Source organism: Cygnus olor, chromosome 1 (assembly GCF_009769625.2).
Source record: "Cygnus olor isolate bCygOlo1 chromosome 1, bCygOlo1.pri.v2, whole genome shotgun sequence".
NCBI classification, from domain to species: Eukaryota; Metazoa; Chordata; class Aves; order Anseriformes; family Anatidae; genus Cygnus; species Cygnus olor.
Window position 1 is genome coordinate 112,168,069 of NC_049169.1, and position 24,387 is coordinate 112,192,455.

General features: G+C 40.4%; 1 protein-coding gene across 3 annotated transcripts in view; it reads right to left on the reverse strand.

Moving 5' to 3' along the window:
• Positions 1-15,541: 15,541 nt before the first annotated feature.
• Positions 15,542-24,387, reverse strand: part of RCAN1 (regulator of calcineurin 1) — a 41,150-nt gene continuing 32,304 nt past the window's right edge. For all 3 annotated transcript variants that reach the window (XM_040545374.1, XM_040545375.1, XM_040545377.1), the window contains 3 exons: positions 22,370-22,543; positions 21,252-21,411; positions 15,542-18,215 (listed from right to left, as the gene is read on the reverse strand). In XM_040545374.1, coding sequence (XP_040401308.1) covers positions 18,052-18,215; positions 21,252-21,411; positions 22,370-22,543 — 498 coding nt within the window. In that variant the 3' untranslated portion in view covers positions 15,542-18,051. The remainder of the gene's footprint in view (positions 18,216-21,251; positions 21,412-22,369; positions 22,544-24,387) is intronic.

Genomic DNA, 24,387 nt, shown 5'->3' on the forward strand with positions numbered 1-24,387 from the left:
TTGTGTCTGCATTTATACACTCACGCTTTAATTGTGCATACATGGACATTTTCTCCCCACACTCCATATTTGCGTTACTTCAGGCATTTCTTTCTTTCCCTCCTAAGCAAACAAGCCTGCTCAGTTTTTTGAATTCCCTCCCACTCGTAACAATAGGCTAGACACGGAGTGAAACTGTCCCTCCTTAAATCAGGCCGTCACACATTCCTCTTGCTTTAAATAAGGTACTATTGCTAAGCTCATAATTTCCATTCTTTCTCAGCCAGCAGCAGGGCTGAAGCCCTCTCTGTTTCCGACCTGGGGCTGACAGAAGTGACCTCAGCTGCCCACGCTTTTTGTGGCACCTGGGACAAGCCGTGCTCAGCCACAGCCTGGGGAGAGCAGCACCTCAACGAACAGTGAGGTGACCTTAACCAAAATGGTTGTAAAAGGGATGGAGTTCATTAAATCCTCCTTCTTATTATTGAATAGTAAATGTCCTCAGAGAAGGTATTGCCATTAAATGAAAAGCTGATAGCTAAAAATAAAGTTTCTCAGATCAGGACCAAAATGCTTTGGAAGACACAAAATTACTTCCTTTACTGAAATCCCAAACTGCCATGAAACACAAGGGTTTTGAAAAAGCCACTGTGGCAGAAGCAGCGTGGCAGTGGAGCCCCAGGTGGGAGCTGTTGGCTTCCCATGGAGCCATGGCAAGCAGCAGCCCACAGAGCCTTGAGTGGGTACGTCCCAGCCCTGTGAAGCCTGATCCTAAACCCCAGTCATGAAGATGCTCAAACGTGAGATGTCAAATGCTCCATCCTGCTAAGGTGTGCCACATGCCAAACAGCAGGCCCGTTTTATTTAGAAATGTAGCTATAACAAACATTTTTCCTAAGCCGTGGCTTTACTCAACCACGCCATTCATAATGCAGTGACTAACAGATTTACTAATTTTAAGCCTACTTTGTTTGTTCCGCACCAGGAAATGGAAAATGTGAATTCCTGTTGTTCAGCTCCTGCACCAGATATAGTACATTATTCCCTTCGTTTGGAAAGTTTTGTTTCCAAACACTATCCATTACTCAAACTGTATTAATGCAACAAATGTACCATCCAAATAGTTTCCGGTAGATCTCACCAAGAGGATATTGTTTTTTCTGGTGTTATGACCAGCAACACTCATGTCAAAAAGCTCCAGTTAGTGCCACCTTTTACTCTAAATGTTTAAAAAATAAATAAATAAGTGGGGTTCTTGTTTGTACAGAATTATAACCACCAATGATTCACTACCTGCAAGTGTCGTATGCACATCCTGGTCAGTGAGGACCTCAGGAAACTATCCAAAAGCTTTAGCTTCTTAGTCTTGGGTACTTTTGGCTGGCACCAGAAGCAGCGTGGCTCACCAAGCAGTGCTGGGAGGAGCAAACAAATGCTTGCTGGGTATTGCCCTCTCACCTGGCTCTGCTTAGCTGCTTACTCATGCTGTGGCAGTGGGAATAACGAGGGGCTTGCCATGACCACAGCTGGGAGGTGGATGAATACTTGAATCCTTGTCATAGATGTTACAGATGCTGTTTGGTTGCAACTCTTCTCCACTTAGCTCTGCTCTAGCAAAGTGGGTCTTTAATGTCTTTAGTGTTTCTCATCCTTCACAATAAATAAATAAATAAATAAATAAAAACACACCAACAAACAAACAGAAAAGTGTGACTTAAAGTAAGGCTTTCTGGACAAAGCAGGAGCATAAAAGCAATACTTTCATTTACTCTATCACACCTGATTTCATCTTAATGTTACATCACCAGTTCAAGACTCACTCAGGTTTCTATAGAAGAGGGACATTTTCCTATGGTTCATTTTCTTTTGATTTCATCTGCATAGTTATATCAATAGGTGCTTGTGATCTGAATGCTGCTGTCACACTACAGAACGAGCCAGAACATCAAAATTGCTCAAAGCCAACAACAAACCAACCTCAAATTGAGCCTGCCCCTTCTAATAAAAATAACAGGGCAAGCACATACCCAGGAAATGAAAAAATAACCAAGATACCTCTGCTTTTCTTTTTAATGAAAGCTGCAGCACCCACACACTCAAGAGGGACTGGGGTCCCCTTGGGCCAGGTGCCCCATGGACGTGATGTGCCCCAGCCTCTGCGCCCCGTCACCGCTGCTGTGCAGGGTGCCTCCTCTCCACTGGAGACCTGCTCAGTGGACAGGAGCTGCCCCAAACTGACCCCCTGCTCCCTTCCAGCACGTGGAGCTGTGCCTGAACCCCCCAGCCCTGGGGAGCCCCACATCTCCCTGTGGGTCCTGGACCCTGAGCTCCTGGTGCCAAGCGCTCTGCGCCCAGGCAGCAGCAGAGCAGCCCTGCCACAGCTCAGGGCATGCTGGTGAGAGGAGCATACAGACCTCAGGGGGAAGAACGGATGCCTATGACTCTTCATATATTTGTTCAGAGGCAGTTTGAGTTATTTTTGCACTTTTTTTTTCATAAGCTTTTTCTCTTTTAAACTATGATCGATGTCAAACTGCCTTGCAAATATTTACACGTGTAGGAAACAACATCACCACAAATGACAGCTGAAAAAAAACCTCACAACCTACCAAACAAGAAACTGCGTACCAGGGAGTGACAACACAAGTCACCATTTTGTCACTGCAGTAGTACAAAATTCATCTTTCAGATTGCTTCTAAAATCACTTTTTTCTGCATATGTTGTTTTAAAAACTGAATCACAGGGTACTGAGGAGGAACAAACAGGTCTTAGGTCATCTGTTTAGGGGCAACGATAGAAAGGCTAAGACCAAATCCAGGCACTGATGAGGCCACAGATGCTCTCTTTGCACTAATACTCCGTGTTTGAAAAGGCTCCTGATGGTGAGAGAACCGCATCCCGTAACATCTCCCACCACCCTGGGCTGCTGCGGCTCTGCCCGGACACTTCCACGTGACTCAGCCTCCTGTGTAAAGGTTTCTTTTCTGCTGCATGGCCATCATCAAATTTACAGATTATAAAAATGCATTCAAAGGGCAGATGTTTATGCGGATTTCATTTATGACTGGCTACATTCAGCCCAGGCCCAGCGAGAGGCACCTTGCTGCTGGTAGGCATGACTCCCACTGACATAAAGGTCACAGGCAAGGCAAAAGCAACTGCCAGGCAAGGGGAAACAGCATGGCCAAAGTTTCTGGTCAGACACGATCCTCTTGCTCTGTTTATATAAGAGGAAAGCCAGGCAGGACACTAGGTGCTGAAGTACCTCCAAACAAGAAGGGCCTTTTACATCAAACTTGCACAATCCAGTTGTCTGCAAAATATAAAAATTGTTGTGTTTTTTATAATTTTTTTTTCCAAAAGCAGAGCTGCGTGCCTTTGCCAGATGCCACAAGGTGTGCCTCCCTCAGCAAGCACCTCGCACAACCCCAGCAGCCAGCCCCTGGAGGAGCTCACGGGCTGCCCCCCAGCCCTGCTCCTTGCAGAGCACCACCACGTGCTCTGGAAAGTGTCTGGGTTTGCTGGACCAGCCCTCCAGTTTTGAGTGCTGGTCAGATGTGTCAAACCAAAACTTTCCTATATTTCTTCCACAGGGTGAGTTTGAGTTTACCTACCTGCCCAAACAGCAATTGGCCAACAAAGCAACCTGGGTTTGGAGCAAGGTGAGTGCAAATAATTGTTGTTTTTTTTTTTTTTTCAGCTGAAAAGGGGAAAGAGTGCTTTCCCTCCCACACTCCCCCCCACTCCGCCCAGAGCAAACCAAGCACAAAAGCTTACTGTTCTGCCATCAAAGAAAAAATCCCCTGGTGTTTTAGTTTGTTTGATAATGTCCTGTTAACTGACATTAAATCAGTAGAAATATGTTGATTTGGAGCACAAGGGCTTCAAGCATGCATCCATCACCATTTTCTGTGCTTGCAACCGCAGAGACATCTCTTCCACTCCATATTCTGTACCAACAAATAAAGAGAAGGAAAAAGAGAATCAAAGAAAAGAGGTAATTGCCGTTAAGATGCTTGCAGTACGCTCCTTCACCCAGCAGCAAGGACACTGCAGCTGAAGACCAGAGGGTGTGTGTGTGTAAATTGTGTGGAACCAGTCCTGGCCCTTTGAGGTGCTGAAGAGCAAAGGAAATGGATTTTACCCCACTGGAGAATCTTCAGATGAAATTGTCCACGTATTTTTATGTATTTATTTATTTATTTTGCCATTTTTAATACTCATGCAATTGGATTTGCACTAGCGGGAATGGCAGAGAATAACACTTTGCAGTTCTGGATCTGCAAGTTAGTTAAAAGGCTTTCAGCCGAGTTCAGCCTCTACCACCTGAAAATCTTTTGTCAGCAGCTGTGAGTGTGGCTTCTAGTTGTAAATGCTTGATGCCTGCTGGGTTAATAGTGCTAGCTGGGGAGTCCGAACATGTCAGGGGCCTGGGAAAGTGCACAGACCCTCCCCCTTCCTCCCACCTCCCCAGCGGGATAGTTATGTTCTTGCTTAGGAGATAATGGAAAAAAAAAATCTGAGAGCAGCTGTTTGTGCTTGAGGATCCATCTGCCTCACCACGTAGAGCTTTGATGCCCGTTTTAAGAGGCACAACACAGGCATCTGATTTGCTGATAAAGGAAAAGATCACAGGAGGCTGGATGCTCACATGCCTGCAGGTTTGGACCTCACCCAAATGCAAAGGCTGACCTAAGATGGAGCCAGCTAATTGTGTCGCCACGACAGCCAGTGCTGACGTGATTCAACAGCAGATGAGCTCCGGTGTTTAATGCAGTCACATTTCTAATGCGTTTAGGATGCTCTGGTAATACCCCAAAAATATTACTGCTGCGATGGATGGTCTGGGACACAGAGCTTAAGAAGAATCTGGATACTGTGAACAGACCTTGTACATGTATCAAAACATCATCCTGCATTGTCTACCAAGTTACTTAAAAAGAACTTTAAAAGCTTCACCACTGCCAAATATCGTTTTTACCTGTAATAGATGTTTAAAACCAGCTGTTCCACAAGTCACAGAGCAGAGGAAACTTGCTTTCCTGTGGATATCCACTTTACAACTGGATATTTTGGTACTCAAAAAAAAACTCACAAAACTCCACAACCAAAGAACCAAAAACAAAAAAACCACCAACAAAACCACAAAATGACAGAAGTGTTCAAGGAACGTAGGACATTTGCCATGTGCATTTTCTGTGCCACGTTGACTTTTTGTGATAAATAAAATGTCCTTTATTCCTTTGCCCTCTCTCCTGCATCCAGCCATTATTTATCATCTTCTCTTGGAAGCTCCCCATACCTGGCCAGACCTCAAGATATCCGCAGTATAAATTCTCCACATGGTTCCTGTCTGCAGCCCTCTTTGTGGGGTTTGTTTGTGGAGCTGGTGCAGGATTTGCTGCGCCATCTGGCAACGCGTAATCAAGTGGAGCACGGGGAAATTGAGAAGTCTGGAAGCAAAATAGCTAGCATCTGCAGATACCAAGCAGCCTTATAGCCAGCCAAGCTGTGGTGTCATCGGCAGAAGCCTGCCATTTCCAGATCCAGGCTCGGCGATTTTGCAGTGTCAGCTGCGGAAGCGCTTGCTTTTACAAGGGCTGGGGACAGCAGTGCTGTGCGGGCTGACTAACACCTGCAAAGTGGCAGCCTTCTCGCTTCCCTCTCACCCTAGGTAAGAGGCAACAGCACCTCTGGCTACCTTCGGGCTGTCATGAGTGGGTAACAGAGCAAACGCGCCTCTTCGGTGCATTTCTTTTTCTGCCAGCAGCCAGCAGCTATTTAGATGTGCAAGCTATTCTGCGTGCCTCGGCTGAGCAGGGGAAGGCATCCACTGCAGCTGAACGGAACAGCTCTGGCATCCTCTGCCAGACTGTACTTACAGTTTCCACCACCTCTTGCAGTCCAGCCTGCACAAGTGGCACAACAGTGAGATTTAGACAGATTCAAATACACATTAGAATAGGGCCCAGCTTTTAAACCAGAGTCTGAATCTGAAAAGTCTTTTAAAGACCTAATTAGGAGAGGCCTAACCAGAAGATCCATTCACGATAGGTACCAGACAGGGATTCATGAAGAGGCTGTACCTGCCCTGTCCTCCACACCTTACTTGTGCCCGGTGACTTATTTTTTCTGGCCTCCTCAGTGTCCTCTCTCACATGCTTGGATGTCCTCTCTGCTCATGCTGCAGCTCAGAGCTGCTTGAGGCAGAGACCTTCGTGAGCCTGGTGTTTGCAAAGCGTATGCGTCACTGTGAACAACAATTAATCACAGCTGTTAATCCGAGCGGTTCTTCTTCCCTCCTCCACACAGCCCACGCATCTTCCACGGCTCTCAACAACCCTAATACCCGATGAGCAACAAACCCCCTAAAACAACACAGCAACACCTTGCTTCCTTATTGACATTCTGACACAGAAACTGGGCTGTGCACAAAATGAGCCCCAAAACGGCTCCAGAAAGGCATCGGTCATATAAGGGAAGCAAGGATCAAGCACTGAGCAGTACTATTTCAGAAACCCTTGGGAACAGAAGGGAGTTCTAGGACATGTGGGTGAGTTAATTCATTGTCGTGCTCTATGGAGAAGGACTGGGTATTTACTACCAACCAACAAGCCCTCCCCCAAACAGTACTATTCATTTCCTGAATGATTCCACAGACTGACAAAGCATGGAAAGTTCTCGCTAAATGTCTCTCCCACACAACACAATTTGGCAGAGGGATTAACAGTGTAATGCGATGCACCTTCTTTTTAATCTCATGTAAAAATTTTGACTGCTTAACACTCTCCTTACTCAGCAGCTAGCCATCAGAGCTGCTCCTCAGGAAGCGCATACCAGGACACCGCACTACACTCAGGAAGCTTTTTGACCTACCTACAGGAACTATATTACAGCAGCACTAGCCTATAATTAAGGTTGTGTCAAAGTTTCCATTCTGTAATGTTACCCTAGAAGGAGTATACAGAGTTGAAGGTACCTAGAAAACCCATGGTTACACGTCAAATTGCTTGGGGTATTGCTTTGTACAGCTGAGACTTCAAACCAAGTACCTTGCCATGACTCACCCAAATGAATCCAAGACTTTACTGTCTGATACAACAGTCCCTTCTCCTTTCCTGAAGATTTCAAGCAGCATAAACCACATTATTTTCATGAACCTGAAGATTTTTCATCTCACTTTTCCTCAAGAGATCTAAGGCGGTAAAAGCCCTCACTCTTTCTAGTAGTCCTCCAGCACAGTTTGGTTAGCATTCCCCTGCTTATTGTGAGCACGCTGCATCTGAGCACATTTCCTCAGATGTGGCGACATCTCTCATCCAGTCCTTTGGATAAGCTCAGCTATACACTGTAGAACATGCATATATATGTACATGCTATCAGAGTGAATTGTCTTCATAAAACAAAAATTCCCAGAAAATGCCTGGGTCCTTAAAACTTTAAAAATAAGCAAAGAAATTACATTTGCTTGTACTTCTTAAAAGAATACTGTGGCTGTGCTTGGCTGAACCTTGAAAAACAGACCCTGATCAGCACCATGACTGGAAAGGTCATTCAACCTGTCCCCTTGGTTCACATTCAAGTGGTGAAGCGAGGTCAGTGAATTGCACATGTGCCACTGGAGCATGAGGAAGTAGAGGCTTACTTGCTGCGAACCTCAAAAATGAGGATGAGGGTAAGGAGCTGGGAGGCACTTGGTGTTGCACGAGGAACCTGGTGCTGTGGAGCGTGTTTTGGGAGATGAAGGTGATGTGCTTTTGTGCCAGGAAGGGTCAGCTGCTGGAATCAGCATGGCAGTCTCTGTGGGAACAGATGTACTGCAGGTGGGTACAGAGAACCTGGAGGACTGCTGCCTCCACAGCAAGGAGGTGTACATGGGGGCACTGAGGAGTAGAGGGAGATGAAATCTGAGCTGAGCTTGCTCTGATGTCCAGGTCAAACTCTGGTTCTTTGTCTCGGTTCTTTCCCATACCCAGTCTCCCAGTTCAGCTTCAGGAATCTCTTTTGCCTCTCCTTTCCCCCGTGACTTCATGCAGGCTTGGCACTAGCCAGGGCAGGCCTCTGGCTGCCTCACGCTCCAGGCTGAGGTGAGCCTCTTGCGACCAAGAAAAACAGATGCGGTTGCTGCTGGCCATCCTGCTTGGGACACAGGCAGAAGTGAGAGAGTGACAAATGCCAGCACATAACCTGAGACACTTGACCGCTCTGCTGACTAACCCAGACAGGGGAAGTGATGGTGGCGGAGTCTTAGGTGAGATCTGGTGAAACCATCTTCTCATCTAGGAACCAGACTAGACAGAGGAACACTACACCAGCCCTGCTCTCTCCTTTCCCCACACAGTGTCTTGGGTCAGGTCACAGATCATATAAACATCTCAAATACTGCAGGAAAACAGCAACAGACACTACTGACAGCTGCTCTATGTTCTCATTTGCCCCCAGTTTCCTAATTTCAAATCAGCTCACCTGCTCCTAGTATTTCTTTAGGTCCTCCCTCCAGCTTTTCCCACCTTTTCTACCACATTATGCTCCCTCTCTCTTCCCTCTGTCTCAGTCTGACCACCACCTCCTCTTCCCTAAAATCTCAAAGTAGGAAATCTCATGGAAAAATAACACCTGGAGGAATGCACTGCAGCATGCAAAAGCTTTTCTTGAAAACCTTTTTCATCTCTTTAAATGAACTTCTTTCTACAGCTGAGGAAATACAAGCCTAACTCCAATCTATCTAAGATGCACTTAGATATGCTTCTTAAGACAGCGTGGGCAGCTACCTTGTTTCAGAAAGAGCCACCTTACGCAGAATGGAAAAGCAATCACAGGCAAGACTTCTCCCTGCAGCACTTTTTTTCCTTTACAAAAATAGAACTCCTTCCAAGTGTCCTTCAACACAAACAAGGCCATTTGCCTTCAGCCAGAATAGTGCGTGTTATGACATGCAATAGGTTTGACCTTCAGCATCAGAACAAGGAAGATGCTGTAATTCCCTCTCACAACAGATATGCTAGCGTGCATATTCTCATTGCATGCTCTCCCTCCTTTGAATGAGGTACGAAGTACACACAAATCATTTAAAAGGTAAGTTTGAGAAGTAATTACATGGCTGAACAAAAACTTCCATGCGGCATTTAGTTCACTGGCCGGCTGTTTCTGCAACCCTGAAAAGATCAGAAACATCATTTTTAGGAACATATGAACAGGACATAGGATATCTGAGGATATCAAGAAGACACTAAAACCACTGAAAGATCTGTCACTTTCTAGAAGAATAAACGATCTGTCTCCACAGATTTTCACTGGTGAAATGCCAGCTGACTGTTGATCTGTTTGTCCTCACTGAGCAGGGGGCACCAGCTAAACCAGTGGTGAATACCCTGGCTTTCTGCCCGGAGGTACTTCAGCACCTGAACCATTTCAGTCATGTCTTGCTGCTTCAAGCCACGCCATGCTGGCGTGATCAAACTCCCCATTACAGTATGGGCAAAATCTCAGGAGGGGAAAACGAGGTATAAAGGGCTAGGGCAAGCAACTGTCTTCTTACGCCAAGTCATGTATTTTTGCAGCTTTCATAAAGATCAATACATTGATCATTAGTTTACTTTTAACAATCCAACACCATTCAACTCCAATACTGGAAAAAGACAAAATCCACATGGCTGTTAAAAGCACTTCATGTAGCTGCTCTTTTTGGATTAGTCTGGCCATAACTCACATTAAGAAATGCTTTTGGATGAGCTTGTCTAAATCAAATACACCCTGTGAATTAGCATCACTTGATATATATAAACTAGTATTTGAACTTCACCTTTTACAGTGAAAACTGACTGGACACAAATGTACGTGCTCTTTGTGCCCCTTCAAAGGGAGCAGTTTTAAGAAAATTTGACAAAAATCCCTTTGGAGTTTTTCATTATAATATTTAAACATGTCTAACAGCAGGTAACACTAGCAATTTTTACTCTCATTTACATGGCACAAAGCTCAGCCAGGGCAGCTAGCAGGGAGAATGATAAAGCAACCCCTACAGAACTACATCCCAGGCTGTTTCTATCCTTTAGTATAAAATCACACCCCACTTTTAACACATAGCTTCACTGCTGGTTACAATTCCTTTGAGATGGTTCACTTAAATACGGGATTTGGATTAACACTAGTTTGAAAAGTTTTAATATAAAGAAGTCTTCAAAATTAGAAGCATTAACCATCTCTGCAAGCCTGCAACGCACGCCAGCCTTTTACAACTTGTTTTTCTTGTTATGTGCATTGCCGTAATTACTTCTGCTCTCTTTCCCTGTAGGGAGAAGTTTCTCTCCACAGGAACTGCTACACCGCAGCATGAACAGCAAACATACAAAATGCTTCATCACCTGGATTAATCCCATTTTACGGTCTGCATGCTTACTTGCATACAGAGATACCCATACAGAGATGCACAAAGTTACCCAAGTACTGGAAGCAACCTTGCCATGATATATGGCATCCTTGGCGTGCACACTCGATGGGCATTTTAGAGATTATAAAGCACAAAGTGCACAACAGATATGAAAGCCTTCAAAACCTGTGCTGCACCCCTGTGGCCTCCTAACAAGCTGAACTAATGGCTAGCTAACTTCCAGTAGGTAACCCGCTCTCACCTGATTGCATAGGATTAGGATTTCTTAGGAACAGGATTTAAACACTTTGCCTATGTGAACTTTTTCTCATGAGTCGTATGAATGAAGTCAAGCAGGGAACCAGGTGTGCCACACTGCAATTTACCACTTTTATCTTTAAATAGTATTTCACTACAAAATTTTGTATACAACATAGAAATGTTTCAAGCAACATCCCAAAGGGATCAGAGGTAAGGAACAATGTACTTTCACAGCTCGGTAGCGAAGTTATTTCTTTTCCACATCTGCTACCATGATGGGAGCCTTAGCTGAAGGTTGAGTTTTTAGTTTAATTTTATCCAGTAGTACGCAATGGCATTGCTTGATATTTAGCTCCACCTATTGGGCACCTCCACGTACCTCTTTCAATTCATCTAAATTAAACAACAACTTAATTATACTTTAAGGCTCTGATCATACAAGTTTCCCCCTGCCCCACCCTCCCCCAAATGTATATGCAAAATTCTGTTGAGAACTACATGAAAGTTCAGATCCAAGTTCTTACTCAAATCACACAGCATGCAAAACAGTTAATAAAAAAGAAAGGAATAGAGAAAAAGGGGAGAAAAAAGCAACCCAAACAACTGCATCTTGGAAATTAAACAAAAACGGATTCGGAATCTCTTTTTAGAGAACATACAAGATTAATTCCTTATTTTCCAAGAGATCCCTAATGAAAGCCCCATTTAAATCAAACTCAGGTATCCTAAATAGTGAGTTTTAATGATTTTTCAAACAACAACAACAAAAGTTGTTTAAAAATAATTCTGATAGCTTTGTCAAACAAAAGCTGACCTCCAAGCAATAACCTAATTCAAGGTCTCTAGTTTATAAAATTTTTCTGGACCTCTTGAAACAACCTGATATGAATTAGTAGCTCACAAGAGCCATATTTAATTTCATTTGTTGATCATAAAATAAAGCATGAATGTCTGTGAAACATAAAAAATAGGTTCCTTTGAAAACATCTGTAACAATGTAACCAGAAATGGCCACTTGCTACAAGAAGATCATCTTCTAATTTACTGTCTGAATGTTACAGTTTACTATTTTACTTAATTTTCCTGTTAAGAGACAGACACTGTAAGTAAACATCACGAAGGTGATTTCACCAAATCTATTTAAAGCTTTTTAGGATTTGAAAGATTTTTTACAGCCCTAGAAGAACTACCAAATATTAAGTTAAAACTATCTTAAGAATCAGGGGACACAGGTTTATAATGTTATGGAAAGAGGAGAGACGAAAAGGATTTTGGCAGAGGCCACAGGATAAACTTTAAACCACTTCAATGCACAGAGGCAGAGAAATCGAAGAGGAGCTCCAGAACAGGTGTGGATCTAGAGGCATCCCTCAGCACCCCAAAAGGTACAACACACTTCCATAAAGGAAATTCAGGTGAAATAATGGTGATGTCTACCTGAATGACACTTAAGGATAACTTTTCCTCTCCAGTATTCCTAAAGGCTTGATACTGAAGTAGCTCCAAATATTCAGTGAGTTCTCATCTTTGGCACTTTAGGGGAGAGACATAACTCTAGGTAGCACAAAAAGAAAAGACAGACAAATTTTCTGTTTCTTTCTCCAGAGATCTGCAGTAGACCTCAGTAGGCCCCTTTTGGTAAAACCTTTAACTAAAGCAGTGAGGGTCTAGGGGCACTCAAGAAAATGAATATGGAAACATCTAAGTTGTGACTGGTTACCCACAGAAACCCTCAATATCAAGTGCAAAGACTCAAAGTAGAGCATTATGTAGAGAGTCTATTTTGACTAAAAACTGTAACAAGTTAAAAAGAAAATTAAAGCTGGAAAGAGAGAGAGAGAAGGAAAAAGAAGAACTATGAGTCAAACCCTTGTCTACACTCTAGGGCTCTTTGTACATTTGTTTATCCTTGAACAAGCTTCTCTTCACTGGACTTGGGAAGTGGTAGAGCAGGGAAAAACACCTCAAAATTTTCAGAGATTTGGACAACAGTACCAAGCGGCCAGCATTGCACCCATGGGAATCTGCCTTGTTTCCAGGCCTACATAAGTACTGAAGGTATGCGATCCTGGGAATTGATTATGGCTTGGCCAGAGTTACAGATGCACCGCACCAGAACAGAGTACAACAAATTACACCAGTAAAAGAAATAAAGGTTAAACATGTATAAATGAGAGTGGTAGACATGCAACACAGATCAAACAGAAAAGCAGATGTAATTTCATTAGGATTAACAAAAGACAAGACACCTTGAACATTAGGTGAATGCTGGAAAAGTTCATGCAAGTGGGATGTGTAAGTAATGAAACTGCAAATAAAATAAGCTCCTGGTGCATACCTGTGGCAAGACACATACACACTGAATGTGAAGGCAGGTGCAAACAAAGTCATACATAAAATCCAAGGAGGTAACGGCCCTGCTGGGTAGATAGTATCAAGTCAACTCCAATATGTATGTAGAAGGGCAAAAAAGATGTGTAGTAGAAGAAAGATTTCAAAATGGAACAAAGCTACAAAAACAAAACAAACCACCACCACCAAAAACCAACAAAACCAAATTCACTCTCTATGAGGACAACCGCTTACCACCTGCAAGCTACATCTTCATAATCACTCAAACTATGAAAGTTATTATTGACAGAGTCAAAAGCTGATAGCAAAAGCAGCATTAGACTGAAGAATAAACAAAAAAATTCCTATGGTTGCTCCCCCCATGCTATGCTGCTAGCAAAGACCTTTGTAAAAACCCTTGTAAAGCCTATAATGAAGTTCTGAAGCCACAGACACTGAGCTCTATCCTCAGATAAAAAGTGTTTCAGGAAGACCCAGGAAACCCTTTTAAACACCCAGAGACCCTCAATGTTTTGGTAACAGAGGAAATGGCATCTTGAGGAAGACAGGTGAGAGCAGAAAAAACATTAGGAAGAACTGCAGCTTCTTGGGCTGTTTTTTCAGATGGAGTAAGTCCCAAAGAGAATGGGTGACAACACAACTGCCAGAAGTGATCAAGTACCACTTTGAGCATTTCTCCACCTATTTAATCTTTCATACTTAAACTCCTATCATTTCATTTTTTCATACCTCAGAGTGTACCACGCTAAAAAACAACTGCCAGCTACTCAAAAAAAAAAAAAAAAAAGCAAGCAAGGTGACCGAGATGCTGCAATTTGTGCACATAAGCACAGACTAGGTAAATGACAAAAGGTTTCAAGTGGAATAGTTATTACTTATCAACGGAAATTTTGTCAAAGAAGATAAATCCAGTCCTGCCAGGTCCATCCCATTGACTACTTATCAACTGAGTCACTCTTCTGGTCTTGATTTATCATGGTAGAGTACAGTGTCTTGGGGAATATCTTGTCTTCATTATTATTGGTTGTTCTGTAGTCTTGTTTTTAGACATCCAAACATGAATTAATAAAAGCGTTAAGTGGGTATAATTTTCTGTAAAATGCCTCTAAAGCGTGTTGGACATAATCCAGGATAAAAGCAAAGATGATAGAGGAAGTGCAACAGCTAAGCCTACTGAGTGAATTTCTGAACTTGGCCCATGCCTAGAGTAAGGGCCTACCCCTTGCTACCACAGCATGTTTGGAAGTGGAAAAGGGCTCTGGACATACCACAGCTAGCAAGCCAGCTTTATAGATACAAATCACAATTTCAAGTTAAAGAACTGGTCTTCCCCCAAGACGTTCTTTCTAGTGTGACAAAACAAAACTTGACTAGGCAGGTGATTATGCCTAGGGGAAAACCCATGCTGTAACTGTTAAAATGGTATGAGAGAGTTGCTGGAGTTCATTCCTTCCCCACCCTTGACAAGTCTGGACTACACATGAACAACTAATACACTTGTCCAGTATTTCAAATATCAAAGTTACTACACTTACTGCTGCTCTGAAAAACAACACCCTGATTAGAAACAAACTTCAGCCTTACAAGTTGTTGAATTCACCTTGGTAAGGTCATTAATGCAGTAATGCATGCACAAATACAAAACCCAATGATAGCAAAGTGCATCACTAAACTGACAAGTCTTGATAAATGACAACTAGTGATTACTTCCACATTTATATGATCATGGACGCTATCCATGGACGCTTATGCAGAATGCAAATAATAAAACAGTGAGTTGTACATACCAAAAAGAAATGAAATTAGAGATTTTCTGTGTAAAATAGGATGGTTCAATTGCTCTTGCTTGAAATTGCACAATACCTTGTATCTTTTGTTAGATCACTTAAGGATCAAGTTATGCCTGTTAGCCTACGTAGGAATTCCCCTGGATGGGCCTGCTATTGATAAGCAACAGAACTGCTACTTCAAACCATTTCCGTGTATAGGACAATTACTTAAAAACATCAATACTTCCCAGTCATAAGTACTGAGAAGAATGACCAGCATTAATATCAATAACTCCTTTCTGCGCCATGAGAGGATTTCTATTTCATACTGAGTGAAACCTTCAATGCATTTTTGTATATGTCTTGCAACTCAGAGACATAGGATTACCAGGTAAAGCCCAAGAAATATTGACATTTTCATATTCCAAAAGCTTTAAAAATAGAATTATTCATGCTGTAGAAGAAAACTGGTAAAGATAATATGAACGCAGAGGGATTATTATAGAATAGTAAAACATTGGTATCGTTATTAGGAAGCACATCAACTGTAGTCACAGAAGAATCAGTTTTTAAGTGCAATATTTTGGACCACTTAATTTACTAGTAGATTCTCAGACTTGCATCGAGATCACACAAGTCACTTAAGCAAAAGGCTGGGAAGTGTTTCACTGTGAATAAATCCATTTCGTTGGTAAGGATGGAACAATATTCTAATATTCTAACCTTATTCAAATCAACAGTGTTTGGAAGCTTTAAGTTCATGTTTTGGTGCAAAATCTTCAAATAGTTTCATGGAGAAACACCACAACATTTACAAGAAGACAAAATATTTTAATTTAAATATGCCCCATACTATACAATTGTATAAAATACCAACTAAGCATTCATTTGAATGTTTAAAAAAACAGAGCAAGCAATATACTGTAGTAATGATAACAGAAGGTGGCACAAGCCAAGATACAGAACCAGGAAAAACAGGCAAGTTACTGTCTCATCATCTTTGTTTACAATTACCATCAGAAGGGTAGCCATCCCAAGTCTTCCATCCATGGTTTCCAGTGCCCACCTTTATGAGGCAGATGGCAGTGTACTAAACTGGGAAAATCGTATTTTTGTTTAGCTTTCTTTACTTTTACTTGAAAATCAGCACTGCTTTCTTTGTATCGCTACAAAGCAGAGCAACAACTAAGTCTCTAATGCAAAACTAATACTTTGACTGGTAATCATATAAAAATGGAAAGAGGACAAAAATGATTTCAACAATTTCAAACTGTAAGAAGTAAAACACCCTAAGCCCAGCAGTAATTTTAGAAACATGGAAAAAGTCTTGGGAAGGCTTAAAGACAGTTGTAACAAGCTTACAAGGTTTCCTCTCCATTTTATTTATTTTGGGGCGTTAATAAGCAGAACATGTATCCAGTTGATTGTTATACCTTAAAAAAGCAAAATAACCTTAAGCACCTTAAATTGGAGAGTGTGCCACTTGAGTTAGGTCCAAGATAGACACCAATTGTCAGTGTTTGGTATGCCCTGTGAACTGAAACAATCAGAACAAGGTCATAACTAAAGTTTAATATATTCCTCTTATCTCTGGTCACAGGATATCAATCTCTGTTTTACTTAGTATAATGACATGCCTTCAATAAACCACATCTACACTGCACCACAGCTTGGAATGGCTTCATTACACAACTTGCTTCACTAATATTTTATTTTAAAAATGAGGTGTGAACCTGGGTATTTAAATTAATGTTTGCTTCAAATGGCACTGAATGGATTTTTTTTTAAAACATTAACTCCAGCTACAAAACTCATCCTCGGACCAACTGTGGCAAAAGTGAATTGACAGAACCAAACTTTTGATTTTTAGAAACATGTTGGAAAGCTTCAAACATCCCCTAAAAATTGTAAGTGATATTTTCCCATAGATATCAGTTATTATCTCTTAAAAAAAATACTGAAATCCATTTCAAAGTGAAGATCTCCATTTTAAAAAACAAATAAGAAAATACACTTCTGCCATCTTTCTTCCACCAAACTTGTGATAAGCTACTGTCTTTAAACTCTAACATTTAAAAAAAGCTTCTCCCACGTATACCCATTACTTAAGTATGCATCATTACTTGGCATTAAGCATTTCTAAATACCAGCTTATTTTGGAAGCAAAGCTAAGAAAGTATATTCTTATTGACATAGAAAGCCAGTAGAAAAAGATACAAGTGTGCAGCTTGTAGAACAGTTCACATCAGGAATGAATGAGGAAAAGGCACTCCATCTCGCTTCGCTGTTCTACACAGTGTGTGCAATTTTCCAATCACTGTTAGACCTTTGTTCACAGCAGCGTAGATTCACATATTGAGTAGCGTTCTCATCACTCTCCATTCATTACCATTTTTTTCACTGGAAAAGTACATTGCTGTGAATATGCAACATTAGCTTTATTTATACGTTTAAGAATACTTATTTTTTTTCCAAATGAGAAAGTTGAGATTACTGAACAAATGTTATTGAAGATATAAATTATTTAAGTTTAAATAATTTAAAATCAACTTATTTAAACAACTTTCCTATTGCACATTTTTTCTATAACTTTGCCAGACAAAACCCTACATAGGCATTTAAAAGAGTAAAATTTAACAGCACAAGTTACATAGCACCAAGGTAGGGTGCCAAATAAATTGTATGCCTGCTGAAAACTGAGTGGCAATAAAAACAAATATAAATATATATGTATATACATATCTAGTAGTAACTCCGGGATGCTGAGATAATAAATACTTTAAACAATTTCCCAGATTTCCAAAAACATGTGAGAAACTATAGAAAATAATGCAAAGTTACTTTCAGAAGACCAAGAATACACATGCACAAAATCTATTATAAGAAAAAAGGTTTACAATTCCCAATGTCTTACCTTTAAAACCACCTCTGTTATCGCTATGTATGCCACACAATGACTAGCCTATTAGTTTGAGGATTTATGAGAGACAGAACAAAGAAAGCTTCCCCCTGTTGCTTTATAATGTAAAAGCCTACAGTACCCCCAAAAAATAAACCCACAGTTTGTCTTGTTAGGTTTCAAAATGCCATCTTCTGCCTATCTTCATTCCCAGTGATCGGGGAATACACCCGTGACATCTATTGACCTGCAGCATCAAAAATAAGGATGAAAATTCCTGTATTTTTTTCTGAGCAAACTTACATTGGAATTTCTCCTACTACAACTGCTGCTGTTGCCACCAAACCTGTGACTTTCCGTTTCCATAGTAAATGTTTCCCTTGAACACACCTACTTGTAACCCTTGAAATACTATGGCAGTTCAACTTAAATGGGCAGGGGTATAATCCGGCCTTCTTGTCTGAATAATTTTTGGTTTGGGTTTCTTTGTTTCTTCTTCCACATCGTTTTCCTGGTCACTCTCGCATACGTGGACAACAACGCTAGGGGTAGTGTCAGTTGCAGCATGTAGCTCATACTTTTCTCCTGAAAATTAAAATATTAACAAAACTGGTTAAAAACGATCTATTTTGTAGAAAAGTATGAAAGAAATGACTAAAAAGAAAAGACTTGTTCTTTTTAATGCTACTTGTGTAATACATTGATGACTAAAAGCCTGATGTCACAAAGCATCAGATGTCACAGACATCTGTGCTAACCATCATTCATCATCCAGAAGTATTTAAGTACTATTTCCAAAGCAACAGCGCTCAGCTACTTTCTTACATGAGAATGTAAGTAAGTTACCCTAGGCATTTAAGAAAGTGTTCTATGTGAGCTGTCATAAAATTTCCTGGTGTGTGGTGTTTGCTTTTTTTTTTGGTCATTTTACAGCGTACAAAGACTATCCATTCACTGTACCATGCAGACTTATTTTTCCTCAGTGATGACAAAACCACGGGATCTTCCTTTCCCTCCAAAGCTTTCGCTGTTAAGAAAGCTGGATGCGCTTTTACCCACCTCACACAGAGGTGCTTTAAAACTGTTCTGGCATTCTGTGGAGCAAGAGCTAGACGGCAAGCATCATGCATCACAAGCATCACAAGGTGAAACACGGAGATAGAATACAGTGTGGGTACAGATGTACTATGACACAAATTTGGTTGACCACTGATTTGAACTCCGCTTTTAACGACAAGGTTAATAATTGTTTTTAAATCTAACCAGATGTTAAATAATTTTAATCTTATGTTAGATCAGGGGAAAACAAAACTATTTCTTTCCACCACTTTCCTGATGAGCTCTCCTTATGTTTTTTTTTTTCCATGTTTCTTTATTCTTTACCTCTCAGTGGAGAAAAGAGTCTCCTCTAAGACCACTTCAGTGATCAGCTGTCTGAGAGCTAACACCTGTGACAAGTTGCATGCCCTAGCATGTCAAGGCTCTAAAGTGGTCTCTGCTCTGTTTCCTAGAGCACTTTAGGAGCAGGAACTGGCAAGAGCAGCAGTTCCACAGAGGAAAAGGCTCTTGCCTACAGTTCTTCTAAAACATGCAAACCATTGTGCTGAAGTAACCCTTGCTTGCACCTGGGTCCTTGGTACTGAGTCATTAAGCCCATGTTCCAATAAACCTTACAGTCAACAGGTAGAGTTTTATAGGGTTTAACATTCACTACGTACGTGAAAAATCTCATGGAGAAAGGGGTTGCAGATCTGCCAGTAAGCTTACTGTAGGGCATCTTAAAAACAGAACTTGCAGGGGAAAAACCACCAGCTTTTACTTAGTAAACTTTTAAATATTTAAGACATACAAGTTTCTTTTTGGTATGGATACAATTTAAGAGGAAAGCTCGTAGCTAAGAAAGCAGCACCCAGCAAGCAAGCTCTGAGCTTTCACAGGATCAGCAAGCTGTAACACTATTTATTCCAAGTGCTTCATCCAAAACGACTTTTATTCCAACGAGCATAATCTTATGGGACTTTTGTTTCAAAAACTGATTTCAGGAAAATAAAATCTTTGATAAAAATATTTAGTGAGTCAGGAGTATTCTCGATGAATTGTTTCAAAGACCTAATCAGGCTTATCTGTTTAGTTTACACGGTTCTGGATAAACATGATTTTGGCACCATTTTATACCTTCACTTTAACTGTAGTATTTTTCCTATAAATTGTTCTGGCCGTTATCATTCAAACACTATTTAAAATTTATTATTTATTAAAAACTTGCAATAATCTACCCCATTTTTTATCCTAGCACAAGCATAGATATTTATCCCTCCACAGACTGCAAGGTATGAATTTTCACAGGTAAGAGCAATTCACTAGTGGTCTGAGACACATAATTTTCATTAGGAACTGTGGGTTTCACCAGCATACAGTTGGCCATAAGCTGCTACATAGTCAACCATAACACAGTACTGCATAATTGATGCATGAGGAGGTAGAAGTTCTCCTCTACCATCTTTTCCACCCCCTTCCTACTGATGTAATAAAAGTTCCCTAGCTGGTAGGCAAACAGATATATAAAGATATTATGGTAAAATAAATCAGACTATAGTTTATGTCCTCTTTGATGCTGCTACTAAATATATTCATTTGTTCTCTCTCCTAAACCTAATAGGACAGTTGCAAACAGGTTAAATCAGAGTTGCAAACTGTAAATTGTGGAAAATTAAATTTGCATTAACACTCATTAAGTTGTTTTAACTGAGATATAAAATGACATCGAGGAATGTGATCATATCAATCCCGGAAGCATGCTTAAAATACAAGTTAGTTCAGTTTAATGGAACTTTGTATCAAAGTAATATTTGGTTTAAAACACAGATACAAGGTAGAACTGTTTCTCCTATCTGTGGTGCTATGTATTTTTAATAAATAGATGCATCAACAGCCTACACAGCTGAAATGACAAGCAGCTGACAAGACAGCACTAGAAATGAATGGTAATAAAACAGTAAGCGTGCATTCTTGTTATCTCCTCTAATTTAAACAGAGAGGGATGGAAAGGCACATTTTTCCTTCCCAGGCTGAAGCAGCCTCAAAGCTGCCAATAACTGAGTAAACTGCAGAAGATGAAAATACCGAGGAGTTGGGAGTGGCAGAAACTTCTTCCTCGTAATTCCAAAAGAAAATTAGTGCCTCAAACTAGCTTGACACTGAGATAGTAGTATGTGTAGGTGGAAAACTATCTCAGAATGCAGGGAGGTAATTCTAGTTCAGAGCTACATAACTGTTAACTGTTTTAATGTCCTCATCTGAAACAGGACTTTCCTGTCTCTGCAGAAGGCTACTTAACTTCCTCTATTTTTAGGAAACTACTTCTTGAAAATTCTGGTGAAAAAGCTAACATGTTATTGAAGCAACATTCATGCTCTCTATAAATCACAAAACATCATATTGTTGAGGCCTGGGCCCTTCAAATGATCCTGTGGAGTTACTGTGTGTGTAAGAAACCACAGCTTACTTTTTCTGATACTATACATTTAATTGGCGAACAGTAATTCATTTGAAAAATTATAGAAGTTCAGTTGAAAAGGTGTTTTACTTGAGCAAAACTTGGGTGTCTCTAATCCTGTTTACCTGGTCCTAACTTGGAGATAGCATATAAAAGGTCATAGTTAATCACTGGAGTAGCATCTTCTACTTGCTTCCAACCAACAGGTGGAGAAGCAGGAGGTGAAATCAAAAACTGTTTGTCTGGATTTGGTGGTGCCAAATGCGAGCTTCCAATGTGCAAAGTCTGAAAAAAGCATAAAAAAATAAAGTTATTTCACTATTATTCATGAATTCATCATTAATGAGGAATTTTAACGTTGGCTAGATGTTATGCTGTAACAGGCACTCAAGGTGGCAGCATGTAACAGTATTACTGAAGAGAGCTATATGAGAGACCCCGTATACAAAATACAGATGAGCCACCACATCCATTAACTCTGATGAAACATGCAATGAGGTGTGTACATCTACGTCTTCTCATTATGGAGTTTTACAGAAACTTCACCAGAAAGTATCTGTCCTTAAAATACTGAAGTACGAGGAAGCTGGATATGGGCTTTAAGGCCTAATGACAAATGGTGTTGAAACTTATTACCACAAGTGAGAGTGGTGAGAATTCTAGAAGGTATATAAATAAACTGGCTCCTTCAGGACTGTCCCTATTGACATCTGAAACAGACACACATAGATTAATTTTCCCATTAAGTTTATGGAGGAAAATAAACAGTAGCTACCAAAAAGCATCCAGATTACCAGAACCTGAGACAGTTTCACATCTTTAGCAGGAGAAGCTAGCTAGCTAGAGAGCTCCACTGACGGCAAACTTCAAGTACAAACATGTGCTAGAGTCCTGAGCACATACTGCTACACTTTGGATTTCCGCACATACTGTTTGAGCATTCTTTTCTTCTGTGTGTGTACTGCTGGCCAACACGCTTGGCTTTCCCCACCCCGTAAATTCTATCTTTGACTATGCTGATCACTATCATCTACTCTTTCCCCAAGGGAATCTAAGCAATACAAAAGGAGACGTAAGTGCAAAATAGGCAAGAGCCTCCACATACTTGTAGCTTTGGAACAACCTGTGATTCTCTAACCAAAATGAAAAATTAAGCGTTCATTAGCATGACAGGAGACCTGTGGAAGCTTACCACTAGTAAGTTACGCTTTAGTACCTTGCAAGGATAATCACGGAGACCTACCTGAGCAAAATACAGTTTTATTTCCTTTCCAAGGAACTCTGTCTTGTGCAACTGGACTCTAGCATCTGCCGCAGATAAAGGGTTACTGAAATTTATTCGTACTCTTTTGAAGCTCTTAAAATACTGAAAGGTGATATCTCTGTCGTATGTTCTAAACAGCGATTCAAATTTGGCCTGAAAAGAAAGGACCGAAGAAAGTCAACACACAACACTGTATATTTTCTCTAAAGAAATACAGAAATAAATTGCAGTTGTCAGGAGGGGGAGATCAACACTCTTGAGTATTGGTGTATTCATTATAGCTCAGGTATCTTTTTCTTCTTATTTATTTTGAAACTTTTCTAACCTATTACTTGTTTGTTCTTTTTTCCTCTATAGAAGCTTTTTACATCTTAATTAACAAAACCGTTAATTATCAATAAGAAGCATCTGATTAGATAACATAGTAGAAATATTAGTTAATGGTGTTGGTAAGATATTGAAAAGAAATGCTTGTTTTACAAAACTAATATCCAAAAGCCTTAAAAAAAGTCTGCCAAGCATGCCTTTGTCTAAGTGAGTAATTTTCAAGGAAACCAACACAACAGTTTTAATAGAGAAAAACGAAAAAAGCTTATTTGCAAGCTAAAAGCAATTTTCTTCAGTGACTCAGCATGCATAATAAAGTTCACGAACATTGCCTTTTTTAATAGCTGCTACTTTCACTTAGGAAAATGCATGGTAAGAAAATATATTACTGACCACTGCTTTAATAGCCTCTTCTGTTTCTGGAACTGAATTCTGAGAAGGCTCCCACTCGCTCTTCTAGAAAGTCCTAAGCACTAACCATATAGCTCCTGAAGGGCCTTTGACACACACTCTGTTTTGACTGTGCGGTAAGTGTAGGAACTGGACCAAAGCCTCATACCTTCATAGATCTGCAGCTGAGTTACTTTGCGGTCCTGACTGTGTGAAAAGACTAAAGCACATTTACCAACAGCTGGTAATCTCCATGATGCATTTAATGTTTGTGCTCCTAGGGCATCTATGCAAACCATATAGATTTTTTAAATTATTTTTTACTTTTAAATAAAGCATACTTCCACTCTTACTTGAGGACACCAGAGCAAAGGAGGAGAAAAAAGCGGGAAGCTGTGAAGTCAGCATGCTCTTGCAAAGTGTTTCGTGCTCACATTAGGACACAGTAATCAGTTGCAAGCCTTATTTCAGAGACGGAGACAGATCAAGCATGCTGGCATTTCGGATACCTTATCTTCATAAAAGCTTACTGGAAGCTGAATATGAAGACAAAATATAGAGATATATAGAACTGCATGCCTTTTATTTAATGCTAATTCTGAATTAGTAAGGAAAGCAACAGAGATTATATAAGGCAGCAGTGATTACTTCAAAACTTTGTTTTCCTTTCTGAAGAGCTGTTTCACAAACTTGTCAGCTATATACACAACCAGTATATTTCACAGATATTTGAGAAGATATTTTAAAACCAATGCTGTCCTGCTTATTGCTGAGCCACATCTAAGCTTCAAAGTGAAATCTGAGACAAGAACAGGACCCTCTGCACAGAAAGCCTGTATTTGTTAACTTACTGTACTGGAAAGCAAGCTGGATGAAACCATGAAAACTAAGCCTGCGTTTCTCAAGTCTTAGTCATGTGTCATATGGAAAAAAAAAAAGAAACCCGTGCTGAATTGCATTTCAAAGTTCACATTCAACATTTAAACTCAGAGCGCCTGCAAGAGTTGTGCAATATCTGTAGTTTTTTAGTGTGTGCAAATTATATAGGTCATAAATATCATGGTAACAGTATGATAATGAACAAAATATTATTTTTGTACTTCAGGTATCTTAGCAATCAACAACTGACTGTATCAGGACTGGGTTACTTACACGATACTAATTCTAATCAGGGAAATACAAATCTGGGAGAACTTAGAGTTCTAACACTGTTATTAACAACTATAGTGCCAACCAAAAAAAAAAAACCAGAAAAAGTATATACTATAAGTTACAAGAAT